This window comes from Rana temporaria, chromosome 9, assembly GCF_905171775.1.
Source record: "Rana temporaria chromosome 9, aRanTem1.1, whole genome shotgun sequence".
Lineage (NCBI taxonomy): Eukaryota > Metazoa > Chordata > Amphibia > Anura > Ranidae > Rana > Rana temporaria.
Genome location: NC_053497.1, coordinates 48,448,624 through 48,473,862, shown reverse-complemented (window position 1 = coordinate 48,473,862; position 25,239 = coordinate 48,448,624). Strand labels below are relative to the sequence as shown.

General features: G+C 42.1%; 1 protein-coding gene across 2 annotated transcripts in view; it reads right to left on the bottom strand.

The window, feature by feature from the left end:
• The window catches only part of LOC120913450 (delta-like protein C), a 35,862-nt gene extending 10,891 nt beyond the window's left edge, over positions 1-24,971 (bottom strand). Inside the window, exons 1-5 of one of the 2 annotated variants that reach the window (XM_040323377.1) lie at positions 24,445-24,971; positions 23,360-23,599; positions 20,705-20,762; positions 15,034-15,291; positions 4,008-4,369 (exon numbers count right to left, since the gene is read on the bottom strand). In XM_040323377.1, the coding sequence (XP_040179311.1) occupies positions 4,008-4,369; positions 15,034-15,291; positions 20,705-20,762; positions 23,360-23,599; positions 24,445-24,501 (975 nt within the window). In that variant the 5' untranslated portion in view covers positions 24,502-24,971. The remainder of the gene's footprint in view (positions 1-4,007; positions 4,370-15,033; positions 15,292-20,704; positions 20,763-23,359; positions 23,600-24,444) is intronic. The other variant, XM_040323376.1, reaches the window with a different exon arrangement.
• Positions 24,972-25,239: the final 268 nt, after the last annotated feature.

Below are 25,239 nucleotides of genomic sequence, written 5' to 3'. Positions count from 1 at the left end.
GTGAGAAATTCAGACAAAGAAAAAACAACAATGCACTAGCTTAAAGGAACCTATTTAGAAAATAAAAAAACAAACCTTTACAACCCCTTTAAGGGCAACAGAAACACTTTAGTTTTGATAAATGAGGCCCATTGTGAGTAAGCATGTATATGTTACAGACAAGCAATTCCTTGTTTTTTGACTGTATAGATTCATACAAGGTGTATGAAGGTGAGATCTATACAGACCATGAAATGTATGCATTGGATGACTCTTGGTTATCTTCCGTGTGCGTTTATGGGGTTAGTATTGAACTGTTTGTCCTACATCTACGGATGAGAGGTGAGATGATATATATATATAAGTCTATAATGATATATGTAAGAATTCATGTATAGAGTACATACGTACCTGTGAAATATGTATGTATTATGGCAATGGGTGTGTAATTCTGCATAGTGCTGCGTTCAGACAAATATTTAGGAAGATTTGCATGCATTTTCCATATGCTGTAATATATATATATATATGAACCTCGCACAATGGGCCTCATTTAAATTGGTTTGAATGGAAATTCCCCATTCTCTGACCCAAACTTTCATACATAAATAATTTTTTCTGAAGAGGTGACTCTAGATTCAACCTGCACAGTGCAGATTGCTGGTAAAATCTGGTAATGCAACCAAGTCCTGTTAACGGTAAGGCCTAGTACACACGTCCGAGAATCTCGTCAGGAAAAAACAGCCGTTTTCCCTTACGAAATTCTTGGCAAGAAACTCTTGCCGCCGGAGTGTACTGACTGTCCTTTCAAAAGAACCGCAGTGACGCAGTGACGTCATCGCGTATGACGAGCATGCGCTCGTCACATTCGATGCCGCCGCCACCATCTTGTTTCACCCTACCTAGGCCGTGTAAGCGTCAAAGTAATTTCGAGCATGTGCGGGTTTCCACAACAACAGGTAAGTATACACACGCTTGGGTTTCTCGTCGGGAAACAGGCCGACAAGAATCTCGACGAGAAAAAAGAGAGCAGGTTCTCTTTTTTTTTTCTCGTCGAGATTCTGGCCAGATTTCCTGACGAGAAACCTGATTGCCTCGTACACACGCATGAGAATCTCGGCAAGAAGCAGTTTTCTTGCTGTTTTGTGCCGAGAAACCCGGTCGTGTGTACGAGGTCTGATAATGTTTTGTGGACAAATATGGGAATAACTGCAAAATGTTGTATGATTTTTAGACTCTAATATAGCCTCAATTCACTAATCTATACTCATCATTATTTTCCATAATTATCCTTTTTTTGTTATAAAAAAAGTTGCATAACCCAAATTAATGATCATTATGGCAAATATCACATGTCCTATAGCTTACTGAATTGAGCCTAATGCCTCGTACACACGACCGGTATTCCCATTGGAAAACCTGCGATGAGAGCTTTTGGCCGGGAATCCCGGCTGTGGGTATGCTCCATCGCAGTTTTTCAGACGGAAAAAGGTTCTCTTTTTTTTCCCCGTCAGGAAAAAACGCTGGCGGTAAAACCGTTCGTCTGTATGCTTTTCCGACGAAAAAAACAAACGTGCATACTCGGAAGCATAGACCTTCATTTTGTCGACTTACGTCACTGCGTTCTTGGCAGTCAAAAGTTCACCAGACTTTTGTGTGACCATGTGTATGCAAGGCAGGCTTGAGAGGAATTCCATCGGGAAAACCGTTGTTTTTTTAACCGGTCGTGTGTACGAGGCATTAGGTTCTGAGCCTTCATACCTCCCTGAGGAGCCTCCAAACATAGCAGCCCTCTCCGACTAGTAAGCATGCACTCCAGTTTGAAGGTATTTTTGAACTATCCAGCAAGTCGGAGAGGTTTAAACCTCCTCAGAGAGGTATCAAACCTGAGGTTGGATTCACTTTAAGGTTCTACTGGGCCACCTATCTGTCTTAATCTGAGGACCAGAACTGTGACTGTTCCATAGCAATGAGATCCAGGTCTGCCATGAGCCGTGGATACATGGCAGAAAAATCAAACCTGCTTAAAAAAATGAATAGTGGAAATATTAACGAGATGCAATTTTTCATTGATTTCACAAAGCTGTGAATGGAGAAAGAGTAAGATTGTTGCATACATCTAGTCTCCTGTCAAGTAATGTCATTGACTAATTTTTCTCAGCCTAAAATGGCTTGTTCAAAATACATTTTATTTAAAGTGGTTGTAAACCCTCATATATACCCACTGAAGTGACTAACCTCACCACAGATACACAGAGATTAAACAAATCGTCCTACATAAGTTGTACTCGTTTATCTGTGGTCCTTTCTCCTCTACCACCTTCTAATGCACACATTACACACAGTATTTCTTAGCTTCAGAAGGCAGAGGCAGGGATCTGATGTCACACACAGCACAGACCTGAGTGTAATCTGAAACCTGAGTGCAGGGAATGAACATACCCTCTCTACACAGTCTCTTGTAAGGACATTTTTACGACTGAGGCTGTCAAATCACCTACTGTGTGTTGGGGGGGCACTGTCTTCAGGGATTGTCTGGTGTTGACATAGACCAGGGATCGGTAACCGGGGGGTTATTGGGATTGTGCCCCCCCCCTCATAGCAGTGCCCTCTGACCCTTCCAAATCACCCCCCACTGTAGTGTCATGTGCCTCCCCAATGCAGTGTCATGCTCCCCCTTTACATTACTTCCTTCCCCCCAACTGTAGTGTCCCCTGCCCCCCATAGCAGTGTCCTGTGCCCCTCCAAAGCATTGTCCTTTGCCCCCCAGCAGTGTTTTTTGCCCCTTCACATTAACCCCCTCCACAAACACACCCCAGAGTAGTTAGCACTCTCATAGCTTACAGAGGTGTACTGCAGAGCGGAGAGCAAGAGGCTGCACAGTATTGGATGGAGTGTGGAAGCTGCCAAACTTTAACTTCAATTTTCACCCAGCATCCTAGCATCCAGGCCCCTGCTGGTTAACCCCAAAGGTTAACTGAAGAAGCTCCCGTCCTCCATCCGGTACTGTGCTGCCTCCCATTCCCGGCTTTGCAGTGAGAGCAGTGCCCGCGGTTGATGAGTAGATCGCGATTGGCAGCTTTCAGACTACAGAAGGATATGCTTTGTTCATATTTTATTTCAGAGGTTTACAACCACTTTAAGTCAAATATCCTACATATGTTAAAAGATCATTAAATATCAGATTTCTGAGATGTACAAGAGCAAAATAAGTGATCATAAATGAAAAAAAAATTTTTTTGTAAGTTTAGTAGCCATTTAATGGAGGTAAGGAGTTTCTAAAACACTATACAGTATTTAAGGGGGCAAGCAAGCTTAAGTAATTCTCGCCTAGGTAAGAAAAATGTGGAAGTGAGAGCATGTACCTGCCAGAAAAGGGTACCCATACCCCCCCCCCCCCCCAAAATATGGGAGGTAGTTAGGTGGAGTAACATGGATTTTAAAGAGGTAGTAAACCCTTATAATAAGGCTTACCTGTAGGTAAAATGAATATCTCATTATCTCATAAACGTGCACCACCTAGGAAATATTCCAGCGAGCAGCAGCCAGTGACATCTTTGGCGCATGCGCTCTGAAGGAACGGCATTCCTTCAGAGCTCTGTGCCCTGCCTGGGGCGTTATCGGGGCTCCGGCAATCAGATGGCCAGAGCTTGCGAACCCGGAAGAAGACCAGGTGAAGATGGATTATACCCCTGTCAGCAGCGACAGGGCGACACTGGAAGGATCACTTTGAAAGGTAAGTCTAACATAATGTGCTAGTATGCAGCGCATACTAGCACATTATGGCTTAAACCTGCAGGGGGGACCCTTTTTTTCTTAGGTTAAATTTACTACCGCTTTAAGTCAAGGTCTGCTTTAAATTTGAACTTTAGGCAGATATAAAAGTCACAAATGAATACAGCTCTGTAATCATTAATACATCAATAAAGAGGAAGTAAACCCTGATGGGTTTTACTTCCTCTTATTTCCCCTGCATAGTGAAAGCATAATGGGCTAGTATGCCTCAGGGCTCCCGAGTTTTCACTTACATTACAGCTGCCTCCGTTCCTGCATGGGTTGCTGGCACACTCATTGCTCTCGATCTCACAGTTGGTACCGGTGAATCCTGGCCGACAGTTGCAGGAGTAGCTCCCTTGTCCAGTGTTGGTGCAGCTGGCACCATTTCGGCATGGCTTATGGTTGGTACAGTAGTTCAGGTCCTGATTACAGAAGAGGCCACCCCAGCCTTCTTGACAGGTGCACTCAAAAGGCTGAGAGCAGGATCCATGCAGACAACCTGGATATCGCACACACTCATCGCAAAGGCGACCTTGCCATCCCATGCGGCACTTGCATTCTCCGGGCACTTCACAGAAACCATGAGACTCACTGCATCCAGGAAGGCAGATTGCTGCAAGAAAACTTACAGTGAGTCATGTGATGTTAAACAGCTAAGCAAGTCATAACACATTATTAAGCCGTTTTATTCCTGGAACCCACCACAGTGTCCCCATCTTGCCTGCAAATTATGTGATGCCAGGGAACCCAAGCAAGAATAAGTCATCCTCATGCTATATCATGCCGTCTCCCAGCTTTTGGGTGTGCATAACAGAATCAAAGAACTGATTCCCTTAGAGGGGGTCTCCAAACTGTCTAAACAATGGGCCAGTTTACTGTTCTTTCAGGCTTTGGGCATTGGGAGTAGAAATTGTCATGGAGTCCATGGGAGTAAACAGTGCATCTTAGGCCTTAGTGGAGGAATAATGCACCCTTATTGGTGTCAGTGATATAAATATTACCCCTTGTTGGTGTCATGCCGCGTACACGCGATCGGTCAAACCGACGAGAACAGTCTGATGGACCGTTTTCATCGGACCAAACCGATCGTGTGTGGGCCCCATCGGTTATTTATCCATAGGTTAAAAAAAAAGCAATCTTGTTTTAAATTTAACCGATGGATTCCTAACCGATAGAAAAAAAACGATCGTTAGTAGGCACGACCATCGGTTAAAAATCCAAGCATGCTCAGAATCAAGTAGACGCATGCTTGGAAGCATTGAACTTCATTTTTTTCAGCACGTCGTTGTGTTTTACGTCACCACATTCTGACACGATCGTTTTTTTAACCGATAGTGTGTAGGCACGACGGACCATCAGTCAGCTTCATCGGTTAACCAATGAAAACAGTCCATCAAACTGTTCTCATCGGATGGACCGATCGGGTGTACGCGGCATTAGTGGGAGGAATAATGCACCCTCATTGGTGTCAGTGATAGAAATATTACCCCTTGTTGGTGTCAGTGGGAGGAATAGTGCCCCATTGGTGGTGTCAGTAGGAGGAATAGTGTCTCGCATCAGTATAAAGCAAAATGCCCCAAGGGCCAGATAAAGGCAAGCAAAAAGCCACATCTGGCCCCCAGGCCACAGTTTGGAGACCATTGCCTTAGGATTATAAGCAATTATAGATCTCTTGTTATATGACACTGTTAGGCTCAATCCTGTACTGGACTGCAGTGGAAATTATGGAAACTTTTAAGGCACAAAACTTGTTTCCAGATGAAGAAGAAACCTTGTTCCAGTGTGCTGCTATTGCCATATAATTATACTTTCTCGCCACTAGATGGTGCTCTATGCTGCCTTGCTTCAACACAAGCTTCCGAAAAGAGACCGCTGATGATTTTACCTGACTGTACTATCACTTTAATACATGGTGTTAAATATAGGGTTAACTATTAATATGAGATTAAGAGTTATTTTTAAAGATATGGTGAAGGCTGAATTAGGTTAAGTGTTATAGAAAGGATAGATGTGTGGAAGTGTATACAAAGAAAGTTTTGCAGATGCTTTGTAAAACCTTGCTGTACACACTGCTCCTGTTCAAGCTAAAGCCTGTATGTGATAGATCAAGCTTAAAATTGATAGCAAAGGCATTTTTTTTTTAAATTAAATTAAAAAGATGTTATATTTACCTGCTCTGTGCAATGATATTGCACAAAGTTGTCCCTTACTTTTTTTTGGGGGTCCCTTCTTTTACCGAATGCCCCCATAACCAACGGTGTGCTATGCGGGCACCCGTGTGGGCTCGCACCTTAGCCGGCCTGTGTGCATTCATACAGGAGGCTGCCATTCATAGACTCATTTTTAGGGAATCACAGTTGAGAATCAAAACTCCCTTACAATATGGCTTAATACTGAAATGTGTTGCATTGATTAAAAATCTTTAAGCACACAGAGAAATATCTCATGTTTAGTGACATATATGAAAAAATAAAATAATTTTGAAATATGCTGTCGTGGTATACCATCTATATGTCAGGGAAAGACCAGATGGTATGGCTCATGGTTAGTTTGTGAGCCAGAAATTGGATCGGGTTACTGCAGGTCAGGCTGAGTGGCTCCACAGAGGCAGGTCTCTGGTACCTCCCACTGAATCTGGCAGTTTGGAGAAACTTCTAGAAGTTAGTGGAGGGAGGCCAGGAGTACTGATCTGCAAACTTGAGGGAGCTTGGCCAATCCCCAGGCAGAATGTTCTGGCAGGGTGACTGAGTCAGCCCTTAACCACTTCCCACCTGGCCTATAGCAAAATGACGGCCAGTAAGTTGTTCAGTTATCCTGACCGGAGTGTCATATGACGTCCAGCAGGATAAGCCACGACCGTGCGGGGGGTGTACAGCGTTTTGATTGGTGGTGGTGTGATCGCCGATCATGGTAAAGAGCCACTGATGGAGGATATTTACAATGTGATCAGCTGTGACCAATCACAGCGTGAACCAGGAAGTGCTGGTAATCAGCTTTCCTCGGTTGCTGCTGACAGGGAGAGCCGATCGGCAACTCTCCTGTCAGAGGGAGATGTGCACTGATAATCAGCACATTGATTACCAGCACAGCCCCCATCAGAAGTGCCCACCACAATGCCAATCAGTGCCCATCAGCTGCCAGTCATTGCCCACCCAAATCGCTAATCAGTGCCCGTCAATTGCCAATCAGTGCCAATCAAAGTGGCAATCAGTTTCTGTCAGTAACACGTGTCAGTGCCCTTTACAGATGCCCATCAGTAATTCCTGTCAGTACCTCATCAGTGCTGCCTATTAGTGCCCATCAGTGCCGCCTATCAGTGCCACCTATTAATCCCCCTCAGTGGCGCCTATCAGTGACCATCAGTGCTGCATATCAGTGGCCATCAATTCTACATATTAATGCAGCCTCATCAGTGCCCGTCAGTGAAGGAGAAAACTAAATTTTATAACAGAGACGAAGAAAAGCTTTTCAAAAATGTTGTTTTTTTTAGTTTGTTTAGCAAAAAATAAAAAACCCAGAGGTGATCAAATACCACCAAAAGAAAGCTCTATTTGTGGGAAGAAAATACTAAAAATTTAGCTTGGGTACAGTGTTGCATGACCGCGCAATTGTCATTCAAATTGTGACAGAGCTAACAGCTAGAAATTGTCCTGGGCAGGAAGGGGGGAAAGTGCCCGGTATTGAAGTGGTTAAATATGGAAGCCATGCTAGCAGGGGTTGGGCAGAAGATGGAGTGCTGAGAAGACTGTCCATAGCCTAGGAGGAGGCAACTGTGTCTGGGGGGCTCTGCTTCTAGGCTGGGCTAGGGCTGGCTTGGGAAGGTCCCATCAGCGTCTCGGTTTGGGAGGGATTTTGCCTAAGGAGCAGCAGGGAGCAAAGAAAACCATTAGGTAGATTCAGGTACAATGGAGCAAAGTTACGGCGGCGTAGCTTAGCCTGTTTAGGCTACGCCGCCGTAAGTTAGCTAGGCAAGTACATGATTCACAATGTACTTGTCTGCTATGTTACGGCAGCGTAGCCTAAAGCGGGCGGGGCGTAAGGGCGCCAAATTCAAATGTGTGGAAGGGGGGCGTGTTTAATGCTAATAAGGCTTGACCTTACGTTTTGCCCTGGGAGGTCTTCGGAGCAGCCAGGTTGGCTGGTGGACAAGCAGCCAGGAAGGCTGATAGTTCTTGCAGACAAAATCAGAGTCTGTTTCTTGTGTCTGGGTGGAAGTGAAAAATGCTTGTTGGCTGGCTGTGCAGGATTAGGGGAACCAGTTATCAGCCGTCCCTGCGGGGATAGTGCTACACAGTATACACAGTAGCCTACTATAAATACTCTTTCTACCTCTAACTATCCCATTGGCAAACAGACAGAATGACTTTTCACAATGGATGAGGCAAATCCAGCCATATGCTATTGATGTTTGCACAGAATAGAAGCCAACGAACGTGTGATAAGTGATTAGCTGCTGCACCAGCTGCTGGCAAGGGCTGCCGAGATCTTTAAACATGCTTGAAAATCTCTACATCAGAAGGCATTCATTTTAATGGAACACGCAGTAGGATGGTCATTATGGAAAAAACAGGCTGATATTGCTTTTGTCAAACCAGATACAATGACTGGCCTAAGTGTGAAATCAGAGGATAGTCAGACAAGCAGGCAAGGTTTAACTTCCGGGAAATCACTTTTGGAACAGTTTGGGAATAAACATGCATCTTTGAGTCATCCAAATAAGCATGTTTATGAAATAGAGTATATCAGTAGGATTACAAGCAAACACTCCCTGAAATACGCTTACATTGGGGGTGTGCAAACTTTCTACAAAGATCAACATCAATAATGAAAGGATAATGTATAGTGTTTTTTTTTTTACCAAATTGTCTGTATTATGGTCAGGATTAATAAAATAAAAAGGTAAAAAATGTTGTTGTTTTTTTGTGAAAATAATGAAATTGCATATTGATATCAAATGTATTCCTTTTTTTAACCAGTAGGTGGAGCTCTAGGTTCCTTTTCACATGCTTTAAAGTGAAATTCCAGCCTAACTGTATCTATGCTTAAAAATGTCCCCTCCCTCCCTCCTCCTGCTACCTATTCTGCCTAGCTAACATGAGATCCCCCGTGGCAGTGGGAGGAGAATGCAGGGGAAAGGCGAGAGCACTTGATAATGGTTGGGAATTCCAGGAGCGGTAATATCACTAATAGACTCCCATGGCCCAGCCGATCGTGTGTGGGCCCCATAGGTTATTTAACCATAGGTTAAAAAAAAGCAATCTTGCTTTAAATTTAACCGACGGATTCCTAACCAATAGGTCAAAACCGATCGTTAGTAGGCATGACCATCGGTTAAAAATCTACGCATGCTCAGAATCAAGTCGACGCATGCTTGGAAGCATTGAACTTCGTTTTTTTCAGCACGTCGTTGTGTTTTACATCACCGCGTTCTGACACGATTTTTTTTTTTAACCAATGGTGTGTAGGCACGACGGACCATCAGGCAGCTTCATCGGTTAACCGATGAAAACGGTCCATCGGACCGTTCTCATCGGATGGACTGATCGTGTGTACAAGGCTTAAGAGCTAAGCTGGCCATAGATGGATCGAAATCCAGCATGTTCTGCAGGAATCAGGCAAATTTGAATCCATCTATGGGCAGGCTGCTATAGCTGCCAGCAGGGATTATTGTATTCTGACAGCGGGGAAACATTCCGCTGTAACAATACAGTAGCTGAGAGGGACTTACTGTGTTGATGGGGGAATCAAGCAATTTTCCTTCCTTCAACCCCTGGTTGAAAGAAAGAATATGTCCAGCTTTAGGCAGCCCATAGATGACTAAATTCCCCCATCCACACACCTGATTTATTATTGTATTCCAACAGCGGGGAGACTTCCCCACCATCAGAATACACTCATCAGCAAGCGGGGAAAATCCAACATAGCAGTTGTACTGAAGTTAATCGGTAGATCGACTTCTGTACAACCTCCCTGCCCATTCATGGATTGAAATACGGCCGATTCATGTATGGCCGGCTTTCTATGGCAGTCAGCTCTCCTAAGGTACCTCTAGCCTTAGATCAACTTGGTACATTCAGCCTGCCCATACACAATTCAGAACTTGGCCAGTTCCTGCTGAACCGGTGTAGTGTCACATTCTGCTGCCTATCGTAGAATGCTGCGGAAGTCACGTGGCGGCCAACTGCGCATGCGCAATGCGTTCCAAACGCAAGTGCGATGCGTTCCAATAGATTTGCGACAGTACACACCAGCGAACCCGGCATTCAGGGCGACGTGGAATTAGAGGAAAATGGTCTTTTTTTAACATCCTCCAATCCACAGGGATGTTAAGGAAAGAGCCTGGATGCCGACCGAGGTTTCACTGGTGTGTACTGTCGTGAATCCATTGGAACGCATCGCACTTGCGTTTGGAACGCATCGCGCATGTGCAGTTGGCCGCCACGTGACTTCCGCAGCATTCTACGATAGGCAGCAGAATGTGACAATACACCGGCTGAGATTTGAACCATCTATGGCCTGCCTTATCAAAATAAACAAACACACCCACTATGGGTCCTTTTATCTACTAGTAAATATGTACTTTATGTGTTCTAACAAACCTTCCTTGGGATCATTGTATCCCCCAGGCCCTCTGTAGCCCTTGTCTTATCAGAATTTTCCTGCACAGCCTGTGAGTGCCAAGCAGATGACATGCTGAAAACTGCGGCTATCAGGCTGATCCACACACAGCACCTGCCAGAGAGGGGGAGGGGGGTGCTTAATGCTGGCCGCCTGTCTCTATTGTGCACAGAACAATTGGGGAGCGGGGAAGTGCCAGGAGGGGGGTTATTAATCTGTCTTCACTGCTCACAATGAATTCTGGTTAAAACCACATGTCCCCCCCACCCCCTGCACACTCCTATTTACCTTGAAGAGCGTCTGGTGGGGTGCAGCCACTGCACACGTCCCATAACCAGTCACCATATGCTGCTTTGGGGCCTTTGTGTGCAGCCCTGACTCCGCTGCTCTCCTCCGTCCCGCCTAATGTGTTTAGTGGAGTAACTAAATACACATTGTTACAGGATATGTTCTGTACAAAGCACCAACAATACACTGGATTCTGTCGTTTTTATGCCCTAATTTTGTACCTGGAGAGCCCCAATTCAGCTACAGCAATGCCAAAAAAAGTTTTAGCGTGCTCTGAGGTAAATGGGATGCAATGTATTTGTTTTATTTAAAGTTGGGAAACATGCATCTTAAGGTTTTATGAGCGCTTATTATGTGGCATTGACCATGCTGTGACCACAGCTGCCTGCATTGTGAACCAAGTCCTTTTACTTTCATTGGGGACCCATTATGTGAAAACATTTATATGGTCCTAGACAACAGCCACATTGACATTGCCAACATTTAAAAAATTGTTACTAAATCAGTGTATCACAGGCTCCCCAGTTTCTTTTTTAAAAAAGACCTTCTGAAACGTTTTAATAAAATACCCTTTTTCGCATTGAAAATGTTAACTTTAAAGGCCTAATTCCGTGTACACACGATTATTTTTCGGCATGAAAAAAAACAATGTTTTTCAGCATATAGAAAAAAAACGAAGTTTTTCCAACTTCATCATTAAAACGACGTTGCCTACACACCATCGTTTTTAAAAAATGCTCTAGCAAAGCGCGGTGACGTACAACACGTACGACGGTACTATAAAGGGGAAGTTCCGTGCGGATGACGGCTGCTTTAGCTGATTCCGTGTTAGTAAAAGACGATTCGCGCTTTTCTGTCTGTTACAGCGTGATGAATGTGCTTACTCCATTATGAATGGTAGTTTTACCAAACGAGCACTCCCTTCTCATAACTTGCTTCTGAGCATGCGCGGGTTTTTAACGTCGTTTTAGCCCACACACGATCATTTTTTACAACCCGAAAAACTACATTACGTTTAAAACGTCGTTAAAAAATGCAGCATGTTCTAATTTTTTTTTTGTCGTTTTTCAGAACCTGACAAATGATGTGAAGCCCACACACGATCATTTTAAATGACGTTTTTTAAAAAACAACGTTTTTTTCATGCCGAAAAATGATTGTGTGTACGTGGCATAAGGTGTAGAGGAGACATCGGAGTCAGATCAGAACTGTGTGGCCGTCATCTGAGAGTCAAGCTATCTGTATATCTGTGTGTAGGAAGGTTAAACACTGTTAGTTTGAGATTGCGCCATATTAAATTATTTAACTTTAACATCCCTTGTAAGGTTTGAACTGGTAACTTGTGAGCCTGAACTCATTGTATTGCCATGCTTGTTGGATAGTGCCCCAGGACTGTTTGCTCCCTGCTTGCTTATTCATCCTGATAATGAGCTCTGCGGATAATTAGGATCTGTACCGCGGAAAAGAGTCAGTGTGAAAGGACTAGGCAAGGCTCTAATCTGGGGCAATTATCTGAATACATACTTTACATTCATAACAGCCCCTCACAATTTTGGGTGAAAGGCTGACCACATGTAGCAGGCTGGTGCCTGTACATTACAATTGTTACAGGTCATATTGTCAAAAACCTAATTTTGCACAGTTTAAGACCTCATGCACAGGGGGCAACTCAAAAGTCCCTCTGAATGCCAAAACTGCTGACAGGAAACCGTGGCATTAAAAAACGCGCTAAAAGTCACGTATTGCATACGTGTTTATGTACAAATAGCATTTGAGCGTAAATGCATTCAACTGGTCAGAATATGAATTTTGCGCATTAGGATGCATTAATGCGCATATTCCTGTAAATGCCAATGTGTGGATGGCCATATAGGCTGACATAGAGGTTATTTTACAGGGACAAAAAAGAAACCGCTGAGTGCCTGTATAAGTGGCGTTTGTCAAGCTCCGCGTGCATGAGACTTATGCCGCGTACACACGGTCCATGCGATGAAAACGGTCTGATGGATTTTTCCATCGGTTAACCGATGAAGCCGACTGATGGTCAGTCGTGCCTATACACCATCGGTTAAAAAACACGATCGTGTCAGAACGCGGTGACGTAAAACACAACGACGTGCTGAAAAAAAACGAACTTCAATGCTTCCAAGCATGCGTCGACTTGATTCTGAGCATGCGTGGATTTTTAACCGATGGACCTGCCTACAAACGATCGTTTTTTTTCTATCGGTTAAATTTAAAACAAGATTGAATTTTTTTAACCGATGGATAAATAACCGATGGGGCCCACACACGATCGGTTTGGTCTGATGAAAACGGTCCATCAGACCATTCTCATCGGTTTGACCGATCGTGTGTACGCGGCATTAGGAGAAGATTTATTCCATGTAATGCTGAGCATTGAAAGTGTTGTTGCAAAAATGATTGCATAATAGTAAATAAATTTGGCCCTTAAACGGTTAAATTCTGCTAATCAATAAAGAAATGCCTTCCAACTTTCTAGAAATATCCTATCTGAAATAGTAGGTATAAACAACAGCTGGCCAAATCATGACGTTCTCAAAAGCGGGCTTTAAAAAATAAAGGTGGTGTGTACAAACCAATAGGAACCTGGTGGAAACACCAGTCTATCCAATCAGCTGCAGCTTAATGAATGCTCAGTTCTGATTGGTTGCAATTGCTCTTCACACCATTTCTGGTGATACCAACAATGGAGTACTATTCCTCCCACTGATACCAACAATGGAGTACTATTCCTTCACTGATAACAACAAGGGGGTACTATTTCTCCCACTGACACCAGTGATGGGGCACTATTCCTCTTACTGATACCAACAATGGGGCATTATTCTTCCCATTAACCACTTACCCTCCAGAAGGTTTAACCCCCTTCATGACCAGGGCATTTTTTGCTATTCAGCACTGTGCTACATTACCTAGCAATTGCTTGGTCAATTGCTTCCAACAAATACAGCTTTCTTTTGGTGTTTTTTGATCACCACTGGGTTTTAGAACTTTGAAAAAAATATATTTTCTACTTTTAGTTATAAAACATATCCAATAAAAAATTAAAATTCTTCATAAATTTAGGCCAAAATGTATTCTGCTACATGTCTTTGGTAAAAACAAAAATCCTAATAAGTGTAAAATAATTGATTTGTGTGGAAGTTATAGCATCTACAATCTATGGTATATATAATGGAATTTATGCAGCTGTAAATGCTATACTGGGACTGTGATAGGATGGCGGGCAATCTGGTGCTAACAGACACTGCCTGGGAGGGACACTAACTGATTCACACTGATGTCGCTAGTGACACGAATACATTGATCAGATATAATATTGTACACTTTACTAATGACACTGGCTGGGAAGGGGTTAACATCTAGGGCTACTCAAGGGGCTAACTGTGTGTCCAACAATGTGTAATGTGTGCTGCTTTTACTCACAGATCTGGCTGTTTTTTCTCCCCTCTTTTCAGGGAGAAGAAACAGCCAGATTGCTCTTCAGTTTACACAGAGTTCTGTGTATTTGTAACAACAAAACTCTGTCCTGTGATTGGACACAAATGATTAACTGGTTTGAGTTGAACTCATTGGCTGAAAGCTGCTGACAAGCTCTTGCTTTGTCCAATCACAGCATGGGTAAGAAGGGGGTGTGCACCCAAAACCTGGAAGCCATATTTGGGGGGGCTTACCCCATCTAGGTCGTGGGCTTCCTCCAGGCTTCTGCGCCTCCTCCTTCCTCAGCCTCGCCGGCTTCCCCTGCTTCTTCTCTCTATTACTCCTTGGCGGCCAATAGGATCGCTTCTCCTCTCGGCCAATCGGGTCTCAGGACCCACTTCTTGAGTTGGGTTTGGCCAGAAGGAGAATCAGGAAGACAATAGCTAATATTAATTTGCTTTTGTCACACAACTGTGTGGGCTTGGGGCACATTGAGCATCTGTGGGGCATCCTCAAATGGAAGGTGGAGGAGTGATGAACTCCATGCCCAAGAGGGTTAAGGCAGTGCAGAAAAATAATGATAGCCACACAAAATAGCTTTGGGCCTAATTTGGACATTTTCACTTAGGGGTGTACTCACTTTTGTTGCCAGCGATTTAGACATTTATGGCTGTCTGTTGAGTTCTTTTGAGGGGACAGCAAATTGACACTGTTATACAAGCTCTACACTCACCACTTTACATTGTAGCAAAGTGTAATTTCTTCATTGTTGTCACGCGAAAAGATTTAATAAAATATTTATAAACATGTGAGGGGTGTACTCACTTTTGTGAGAAACTGTATTTAAAGGACAAAAAGGCAAGGTATTATTAAAACAACATAGACAATGCAATGATGAACAGCACCAGCAGAAAACTGTATACTCACGTTCAGCGCAATATTCGCCCTTCCAGCCAGCCAGGCAGAGGCGCCGTCCCTCATTGTCACAGACGTAATGGCCAAAGGTGTCATCTCGTGGACGGCAGTAATCAGAACAGCTGTCGCCATAGTAATGCTCATCGCAGGAGACATGATAGGAGTAGCGCAGTTCGCTCTGCTGGCCCAGGTGAATGTCCTGAGACCAGTCCTCCCCAACGGACAGGCGTCGGCGAGTGGCCAATCGACTGATGAGATTATCAGGATTTTCTGCAGAAAGAAAAGAGTAGAGTAGGGAATTAGCGGATTGCTACTAAACCATGTTATTTTGCTATGTATCTAAGAGCCATTCATGAGATCCCTGCTATCTTCTGGGTTCCTGGCGTTTCATGGGAAAGTAAAAAGCAACCCAGTTTAACTACTTCAGCCCCGAAAGGATTTACCCCCTAATGACCAGGCCTTTTTTTGCGATACTGCACTGCGTTGCTTTAACTGACAATTGCGTGGGCATGCGATGCTGTACCCAAACAAAATTGATGTCCTTTTTTCCCCACAAATAGAGCTTTCTTTTGATGGTACAGTATTTGAACACCTCTGTGGTTTTTATTTTTTGCGCTATAAAACAAAAAAAAGACCGACAATTTTGAAAAAAAAACAAAACAATATTTTTTACTTTTTGCTATATTGAATATCAAAAAATTTTATAAAAAAAAACCCATCAGTTTAGGCCAGGCATATGCAATTAGCGGACCTCCAGCTGTTGCAAAACTACAAGTCCCATCATGCTTCTGACTCTGGTGTCATGCTTGTGGCTGTCAGAGTCTTGCTATGCCTCATGGGAATTGTAGTTCTGCAACAGCTGGAGGTCCGCTAATTGCATATCCCCGGTTTAGGCCAACATGTATTCTACATATTTTTGGTAAAAAAAAAAAAAGTTAAAATTGCGCGAAAGTTATAGCGTCTACAAAATAGGGGATAGATTTATGGCATTTTTATTAATTAATTGTTTTTTTTTCTAGTAATGGCGGTGATCAGTGATTTTTAGTGGGACTGTGACATTGCGGTGGACAGATCAGACACCTTTGACACTTTTTTGGGACCATTGACATTATTACAGTGATTAGAGCTAAAAATAGCCACAGAGTACTGTATAAATGACACTGGCGGGGAAGGGGATAACACTAGGGGGCTGCATATGGCCCCTGGGCCGCAGTAAAATATAACATGGCCAGTTGGTTATTGCACTAAAATCAGTTGGCCAGCAGGTTTCCATGAATACTTTATTTCCTGTCCATAGGCACCATTTTTGTTCCTCAGTAATTACCAATGGTAAATCTGGATTTCCTGCAGAATCCTCCAGCCTGCAAAGAATCAATTGAGCACTGCATATGCTGGTTACAATTTATTTTTATAACAAGGAGACTAATGTGTAATGTACAGCAAACGAAAAATAGATCATAGGAGTCTGATATGGCTATTCCCTGGCAGACCTGAATCTATTTCAGATTACATTATCATCTTCGGTCTAAATGTGTTTAAATTTCTACATCAGAAATTTCTTAGTAGGGGGAACTGCCTGCAAGGGGATTTCTAAGCAGGAATTCAGCCGTGCATAGCAAATAACCCCATCACAAGGCAGTTTTATCTCAAATATCCTGGGCTCGGGAAACGTTCATATGTATCTATTTAGCTGCAGTATATATCCGAAAATTGTATTTCTGAGCTTTATTCTACAGTAAATACTGATAACAAGTAGAGATGAGTAAATATTAAACTAGCTATCGGCTTCCAGGCTCTGAACGTGAGATGAAAGTAGTTCAAGCTGGTTTGGGGTTTACCTGATCTGATTTGCTCATTTCAGGCCATAAAAATACAGATAATACAAATTTGCAAACTGACTGGGCTGATTCTGTTAGATATAGTATCTTAATCAGTATATTTTTCCATTAGTTTCTGTAATTCAATGCAGTTAGAATAAAGAGAGCACCTTACAGGGTCACTGGGAGTGTACTTCCTGTAGCCAGAACTGTTGAATTTATTTTATATTTCTGTTCCCAGTATTACCCATTATAAATTGGATGTTCAAGGCAGCGTTAAATCTGATTGGTGGATTTAAGAAATGTCAGGGAACTTAAATTGGTGTATTTGGAAATTCATAAGAAGGGGTTCCTAAATTACCAGATGACTAAGAAAAAAGTGATGCGCTGCAGCAATGGCAATGACAGCAATAAGTTAAAGCAGACCAGGTAGACTGTGCTCCCAGTGGAAACATTAGGGTTTAACGTTTAGGCTGATGTGTGCTTCTGAATTAACTGTGGTTCAAAAGTTGATCTCTTTCTAACAAGGCTGGACTTCAAAAGTATTAATTATATTTACATCTGCCTTCAGCTTCTCAACCAAACTGCCATAACCTTAAATCATGTGCAACTTATTTATTTATTTATTTATTTATTAATCAGACTGCTTACTTTTTTATTTTTAGTTTAGGTTAATAAACTTTTAAGTAGTTAGTAGCCAATTCATATTAATGGCTATTTGATCTGATTGAAAATATACTGATTTATCAGTAGTTGAGACTGTCCAATTCTTCTTTTTGTTCCTTCATAAATAAAAGAACTAGTCAGATTTAAACGCCTTCCAAACTTTTTTTTTTGTTTAGGATAGAGGACATTTGGGATACAGACTCTGTTGGGTTACGACTGTTCTATGTGTCTCTATTTAGGCCGCGTACACAAGATCGGTTAAACCGATAAGAACGGTCTGATGGACCGTTTTCATCGGTCCAAACCGAACGTGTGTGGGCCCCATCGGTTATTTATCCATCGGTTAAAAAAAAGCCAACTTGTTTTAAATTTAACCGATGGATTCCTAACCGATAGAAAAAAAATGATCGTTAGTACGCACAACCATCGGTTAAAAATCCATGCATGCTCAGAATCAAGTCGACGTATGCTTGGAAGCATTGAACTTCGTTTTTTTCAGCACGTCGTTGTGTTTTACGTCACCGCGTTCTGACACAATAGTTTTTTTAACCGATGGTGTGTAGGCACGACTGACCATCAGTCAGCTTCATCGGTTAACCGATGAAAACGGTCATTCAGACCGTTCTCATCTGATGGACCGATCGTGTGTACGCGGCCTTACTCTTGTTTCCTGTTTAATTGACCTAATGTATGTAGGACACCAGAAAACACCATAGGCATAGGGTTGTCCGAGGGAGAAGTAGTTGGACATATTACCTATGTTTGTCCGTAAAAAGCCAACACTAGAGATGTCTGCAGCATGGATTGTGCCTGCATGACCAGCTACCCTCTATAGTTTACAGTGAGGCCCCGTACACACGACCGAGGAACTCGACGGGCGAAACACACCGTTTTGCCCGTTGAGCTCCTTGTGAAGCCGCCGAGGATCTCGGCGAGCCGAAATTTCCCATTGAACAACGAGGAAATAGAGAACATGTTCTCTATTTCCTTGCCGAGGTCCTCGTCGGCTTCCTCGGCCGAAAGTGTACACACGGCCGCGTTTCTCGGCAGAATTCAGCTCCGACCGAGTTTCTGGCTGAATTCTGCCGAGAAACTCGGTCGTGTGTACGGGGCCTGACTCTTATGCCGCGTACACACCATCACTTTATGTGATGGAAAAAAATGACGTTTTCAAAAACGTCACTTTAATTGACTGTGTGTGGGGGAAAACGTCATTTTATGTCTTGTAAAAAACGACCAAAAAAAATTCAAGCATGCTTCAATTTTATGTGTCGTTTTTCAAAAGTGCACTTTTTACTTCACAGAAATTGACCGTGTGTAGCAAAAAACGTCGTTTTCCAAGACGTTTTTTCATCCACGCATGCCCAGAAGCTACTTATGAAGCAAGCTTCAATGGTAAAACGTGGTGGAACGTAACCTCACTTTGCAAGAACATTGTGAGAAAAACGATGGTGTGTAGGCAACTTCGTCTTTGAAAATTGAAGTTTCAAAAACGTCATTTTTTACTTCACAGAAAGTGTCGTTTTTTTTCATCACATAAAGTGATGGTGTGTATGCGGCATTAGAATAAGTAAGAAGAGTATAGACCTGGACGCTAAGGTTGAAACTATGGATATAAAGAATATATACATTTTTGACTATAGAATGCAGTATTCAAGAATGTATTGGTTTTGTAAAGGAAAGGAAACATCAGTTGCAGATTTTACAGTTGGTGCTCTTTAATAATTTTAAAACAGGGATGTAGTAAAAAAAAAAAAATGTTTATATAGACGGCAAGTTACTGAGCAATGAACCAAAGAAGGAAAATCTCAAGGAACGATACCAGAGATACAGTAGATACAGAGGAAATATGAGCACTGATCAATATGTATTTAATATACGCTATTAAGGTAGACAATAGTCTTAAATTGGATACTATTGTGCTAAAACTGTTTCCCTTCATCTAAAATGGGTAAAAAGGCTTCCTATTGATTTTCCAGCAATCTTATCTATAATCCAGTCATTTGCCACTTTTCAAGGCTAAATGGTCACAGATCCGATAATTTCATCCCATTATGACCTCAGCATTTGGAACTGACCTATTAACTTAAAAGATGGCTCCAGACACAAGAACATATATCGCCTGAAAATAGAGTTCATCTGTTTTTGACCCCAATCCCACCAGGTTTTGCTATATATTTTGCAGTTCTAATTTCTCATCTATCCCCAGGAGATTATCAATTCAGTTTTACTATAAGAGTAACATTGAATTACAATTGTGGTGGATAACTTGCTAATTCCCTGTGGGGAATAAGGGGTTTCATGTGCACTTATATAGCACTAACATATTAGCATCTTCTAGAGTACACAACCATTTTCATCAGTCACTGGCTCTGAAGTAGCCTATAAAGTATGTTATGGGTCTTCAAACTACGGCCCTCCAGTTGTTCAGGAACTACAATTCCCATCATGCCTAGTCATATCTGTGAATGTCAGAGTGTTACAATGCCTCATGGGATGTGTAGTTCCACAACAGCTGGAGGGCCGTAGTTTGAGGATCCCTGATCTATGTCATGACCCATACAAAGTGACAATTTGATCAGACCCACTAGTACACTTTTGGCAGGCAACCCATGCAAGCATGGGGAGAACATACAATACGATCTTAGTATCCCAAGCGGAACTTGACCTCACAATAGTAAGTAAATGTGCTAACCACTTTGCCACCATGCTGCTGTGTTTGATATTAAAAGTGGTAAATTAGGGAGAAGCACTTACAGCTCTAATGAGAGCATGTACACCGTTTAAGCTAAACCCAACTAATCTGAATCCTCTGTAATACAGTCCCAACATTATAATTTTCCCTGGAAAAGATGTTGGAAGAAATATGCTGAGAAGTAAATGACCTATGGCCAAATTTAACTTTCTCACCTTTTTATTTCTTTTGCTCTGCTTTGCCACGTTATAATTTGTGATTTTTTTTTCATTAATGCACAAGATCACCTTTTACTTTCAATGTAAGGGACATTTCCCAATGGATTAATCTTAAAAGGGGGTCCCTGAGACCTAAAAATTATTGCAAGGGTTTGGGGTGAAAAAAGGTTGGGAAAAGAAGATCTAATCTCTAGGGGTACCTAAAGAATACATTACAATGTCTGACTTAAGAAATGTCTGGATTTATAGATGACCACTTATGAATGAACAACTTAAATAAAACTTACCAATGGATTTGTCTGCTGTAAGTGCACTCCAGGACTCAATAATAAGCGAGAAAATTCCCTGTAATAAAATAAAAAGGTTTGTGTCAATGATGTGCACGTGTCTTTGGTAGAACAGGTGAATAAGTATTTTACACGGGTCAGAGAAAAGACAGCGGCTGGATATTTGTGACCTGACTTGACAGCATTGGTTGGAGTAAAGGACAGTCTTATGAAGAAGCTCCTCTGTCACAATCCTACAATCTCCTACTATTCTCCCAGCGAGGGGGGGGGGGGTATTTGCTCTGTACATTAAATTAATTAGCAAAGTAATTTTTATCACATTACTTATATTCATTTTTTTCTGCACAATTCTGCTGATTTCAATGAAATAGAATGATCTTAGTGCATCTACAAGTGCTGTGCAGCAAATATTACTGCTGTGCTAAAAGAGCTCACTATATATATATATATATATATACATATGTACTGAAAATTATAATAAACATATATTTACCTCTAAAAGAGCTCACTCTTTTACTTTAGGACACCCCAAATTATTAGATAGAATTCCAGAGAAACAGGTTTGCTTTTTAGCTGAACAGTCTAAAGACAGGTATTTGCACCCACTTCCGGCCACACAGTCTCGGGCAGACTGCGGGCATGACGTCACCCCCCGCCCCCCCCCCGTTGTGTTCTGGGAACACTCAGCTCCCAGTACACAACGGGAGCCAATCAGCAGTCGTATCGCGACTCGCGCATGCGCCGTAGGGAACCAGGCAGTGAAGCCGGAGCGCTTCACTTCCTGGTTCCCTCACCGAGAATGGTGGGGGGGCAGCAAAGTGACGAGCGATCGCTCGTCCTCTGCTGCGGACGGCGCTGGACTCCAGGACAGGTAAGTGTCCTAATATTTAAAGTCAGCAGCTGCAGTATTTGTAGCTGCTGGCTTTTAATATATTTTTTTCTGCGGAGCTCTGCTTTAAATAAAAAATAGATTTTTACAGCTGTAATTTGATTTTATGTGTCCATAACTATGCTATGTGATACACATTAGAATTTCCTGTATCTGAAAGTATCATTCTGATAACATTTGACACCTTTGTATGCATACTTTATAGAGGAGTGATCATTTGGGCAAGTGAGATCGTTATTGTTAAAGCATAAATTGAATCTGCTTATATTTTGCCTTCCCTGATTCCTACTTTGTCCTCTCATAAATATGCTAGTTTTCCTTTCTGCTTTTTAATGTAGTGAGCATGTTCAAAACTAAACACCAGGTGCGTAAAAAAGTCAGAACACAAAAATTGCACAGGGTATACACGTTACATGGTGTTACCGAGATAAACGGCTTATGAAATGAGAAAAGGGACAAATTAGGAGGGTTGTTGATAGTTTCAAACCATATAACATATGTTACAGAATAAATATTTAAAGCTGGGGCCCTGATGCCTTTGTTACAAAGTTAATGTGGAGCCACCAAAAAAAAAAAGGATGCTATGACATAAGAATACTAAATAATGAAGATTAGAGGATTCCTGTTAAAGATTATGTAGAGTAATGAGCAACCACTAGGGGGTGCTGGTAGACAAAGGCACAATGACATGGAGATCCCTTCCATAGGGTTCCTGGTAGACAGATGTTTGTGACCAGAGATGGGGCAACTGAAAGACAAAGGTTCTATGACTAGTTAAGCCACAATTAGAAGGATGCTGGCAGACAAAGAACATGTGGCATAGGGAAGCACCAAAAGAGGGTGCTGGCAAAGAAACCTCCCTTAACAAGAGCAATCAATACTATGGAGTGGTTCTATGGCACCTTTAGAGGGCACCAATAAAGGTTTTTGGACAATAGAAAATCCATAACTGGGGTTTCTTTACAGACAAAGGTTCTGTGACTTGAGATACAACTAGAGGGTGCTAGGCAATGGGTTTTAGTCCACACCACTAGATGGTGCTCTAAAGAATAAGTGTATTTTACCTAAGAAATAATTCATGGTTCTAGGTAGACAAAGGCTGTGGGGAGCCTAGAAGGCTATTAGATATACAATTATCAAAAGTCTAAAAATAACCATATTCTGCCAGGATTATTTTTTTTAGGATTTAGGTCAAATAACTATTACTGTGACACCAGCCAGTAACAATTACATTTGAAGTTCAGGCCTTTTATTTACAGTAGTTGGGCATTAAATATTCTTATGTTATTTTACCATTCCTAAAAGGATCAAATGTTCTACCAAAATGAATATACCTTTTCTATACCATTTTGCCCCATCTAAGCATTTGATTGGCTCTGCATCATAAATTTCAAAAGCAAAGCAGTTTAAGCCATCCATAGACATTAAATGATGATCCAGCATCAAATCTGACCATTAAATAATCTCTTGGGAAAGAAAAGCTAAGGCAGGCAAGACCATGCACACATCTATGGGGTCACACTATTCCAGCCAGTAGAAGTCCCCCATGTCATTTATTGGCCATGGGTGTCTGCCAAGATCTAGAGGTGTCGATAGACAGTTGGGTCATGAGCTGGTTCTGGTACTGCTGTTTGTGTTTTTTTAATTTGGCTACAAAATAAGGAAAAACTTGTGGTGTCAAGCTGGTTCTAGCTTTTAAATTCTACCTTACTCTTGAACCTACAAGTGCTATCATTATCAATGAAATACACAAGACACTGACTTACCGGCCATTTGAAGTGAAAGGGGACCCGTATGGGTGTGCTTGAAGATATGGCCTCTGGATCCATGGCCATAAGGTCACTGAGAGCGGTCCCAAATGTGCAGGGTGGATCTGGGGACACAACAGGCTGAGCATGCTTCAAGCAAACTCTGAAGAAGATGCGGCAAGAGCGACCAGCCACACATACCCCACGGGGGCTATTGAATGAGTGGACCTTCAGCTCAAACATACCAGCTGGGTGGACCTGGGGAGACAATAACTTGACTCATTATAGATATAAAATACAACGAAAACCCTTAGAGGCTATTATGAAACATGTGCTTATGTAATAGGACAGTGTACTGAACAATGGTAATGTCCAATAACAGTAACTCAAACCAACCAGTAAGATTTTATTGGCTGAAAGTAGCCAGCACAGTGGAATATGACTGGTCGCTCTGGGCTGTCACTAGACTTGACATATTTTTTTACTCTGTAAAATATAGTCTAATAAAACTGTGTATCTATGTTCAAAGACAACTTGCGCATAACATATAAATACCCCCCGGGGGCAAAGAGCCTCATGTAATAATACGGCACAGTGAATGCAATACAATATATAATTCTATTCTCGTATACTTTTCTAAGATCTGACACTAACAGTACACCAATTAGAAAAATAGAAAATCATACTCCACCGCAGTGTGTATATTATTTATTATTACTTAATAAGTATGATAATCATGGGGGAGTGTGTGTGGGGCAGTAAAATGCAGTAACCCATAGTAGCTAGCGTTCATAATTTTGGAGCCAAGAGGACAATGGCACATGATCTCTAATTGCTATGGGTTCTACTTTTACATGATATTATCTTATCCATAAGGGAAATGTTAGTAGCATTGTTTAGCAATATTGCCTAAATAATAAATCCAAAATTAATTAACGAACATTATTATTAAGTTTTCTTTACTGCATGCATAGTATACACAATAGTCCATTATACAATGTAGTACCCCTACCCTGTATAAATGACCCTTACTCAATTTTTTACAAAGGAACATTTCTAAAAGAGTCATCAAGTTGCTGCATATTACTTCTTTGGTTACTCACCTCTGGTACGCAGAGCATTCCCATCAGGACCAAAACTAGAACCAAGCTTGCTGTCATCTTATACCCCTTAGTGACTAAATCCGGGATGATTCCAGCAATGGAATAAAAGTCTCAGTTCCTGGAGAAATGGAGATCAATGAAGCCCACGGGGGTATTTACCCACCAGGACCAGGTAGGGTGAGGTAGAAGAAGATGGGTTTGGTACAAGCAGCACCGGGCAGGGCAAATGTCAAGCCAAGGAGAGGGCACACTGGTTGATGGAGATAAATATCAGATCTGGTGATCGAAGAAAATTTTTGGTTTCCTTGCGTCTTAAGATAAAAGTTCTGTTGAGGAAAGTTGACTTGTAGAGCTCAGTAAATATCCTTTTAGCTAGGCAGAGGGCTTCTATTTGGCATTGGACAGGCTTGGGTTCTTTGTAAAGCTCAATCCTGTGTGGTCTTTTGTCTGTAGATGTAGCCTGCCTGCACTGTGACTAAAGTTCTTCTAAGTCATTGCTAGGCTTTTATACTGAGCGAGACCCTCCTGGTGTCAGATGGCCCCCACCCCTCCCCTGACTCCCTCGCTGTACTCCCCCCCTCCCTCCAACTTGTCCATCCCTTCCTCCTCAAGTCACACTTTCTTTGATCAGCTAACCTAAACCTTGAACAACACAAATTAAAGCCTTTGCCCCAAACTGGGACAACAATAGCGTTACCCATACAATTACCATGTCATAGTAATAGTAAAAAACTAGCCTTATACATTAGATGATAGTCTGCCAGCCACACTGGGCAACAATCTAATGTCAATGCG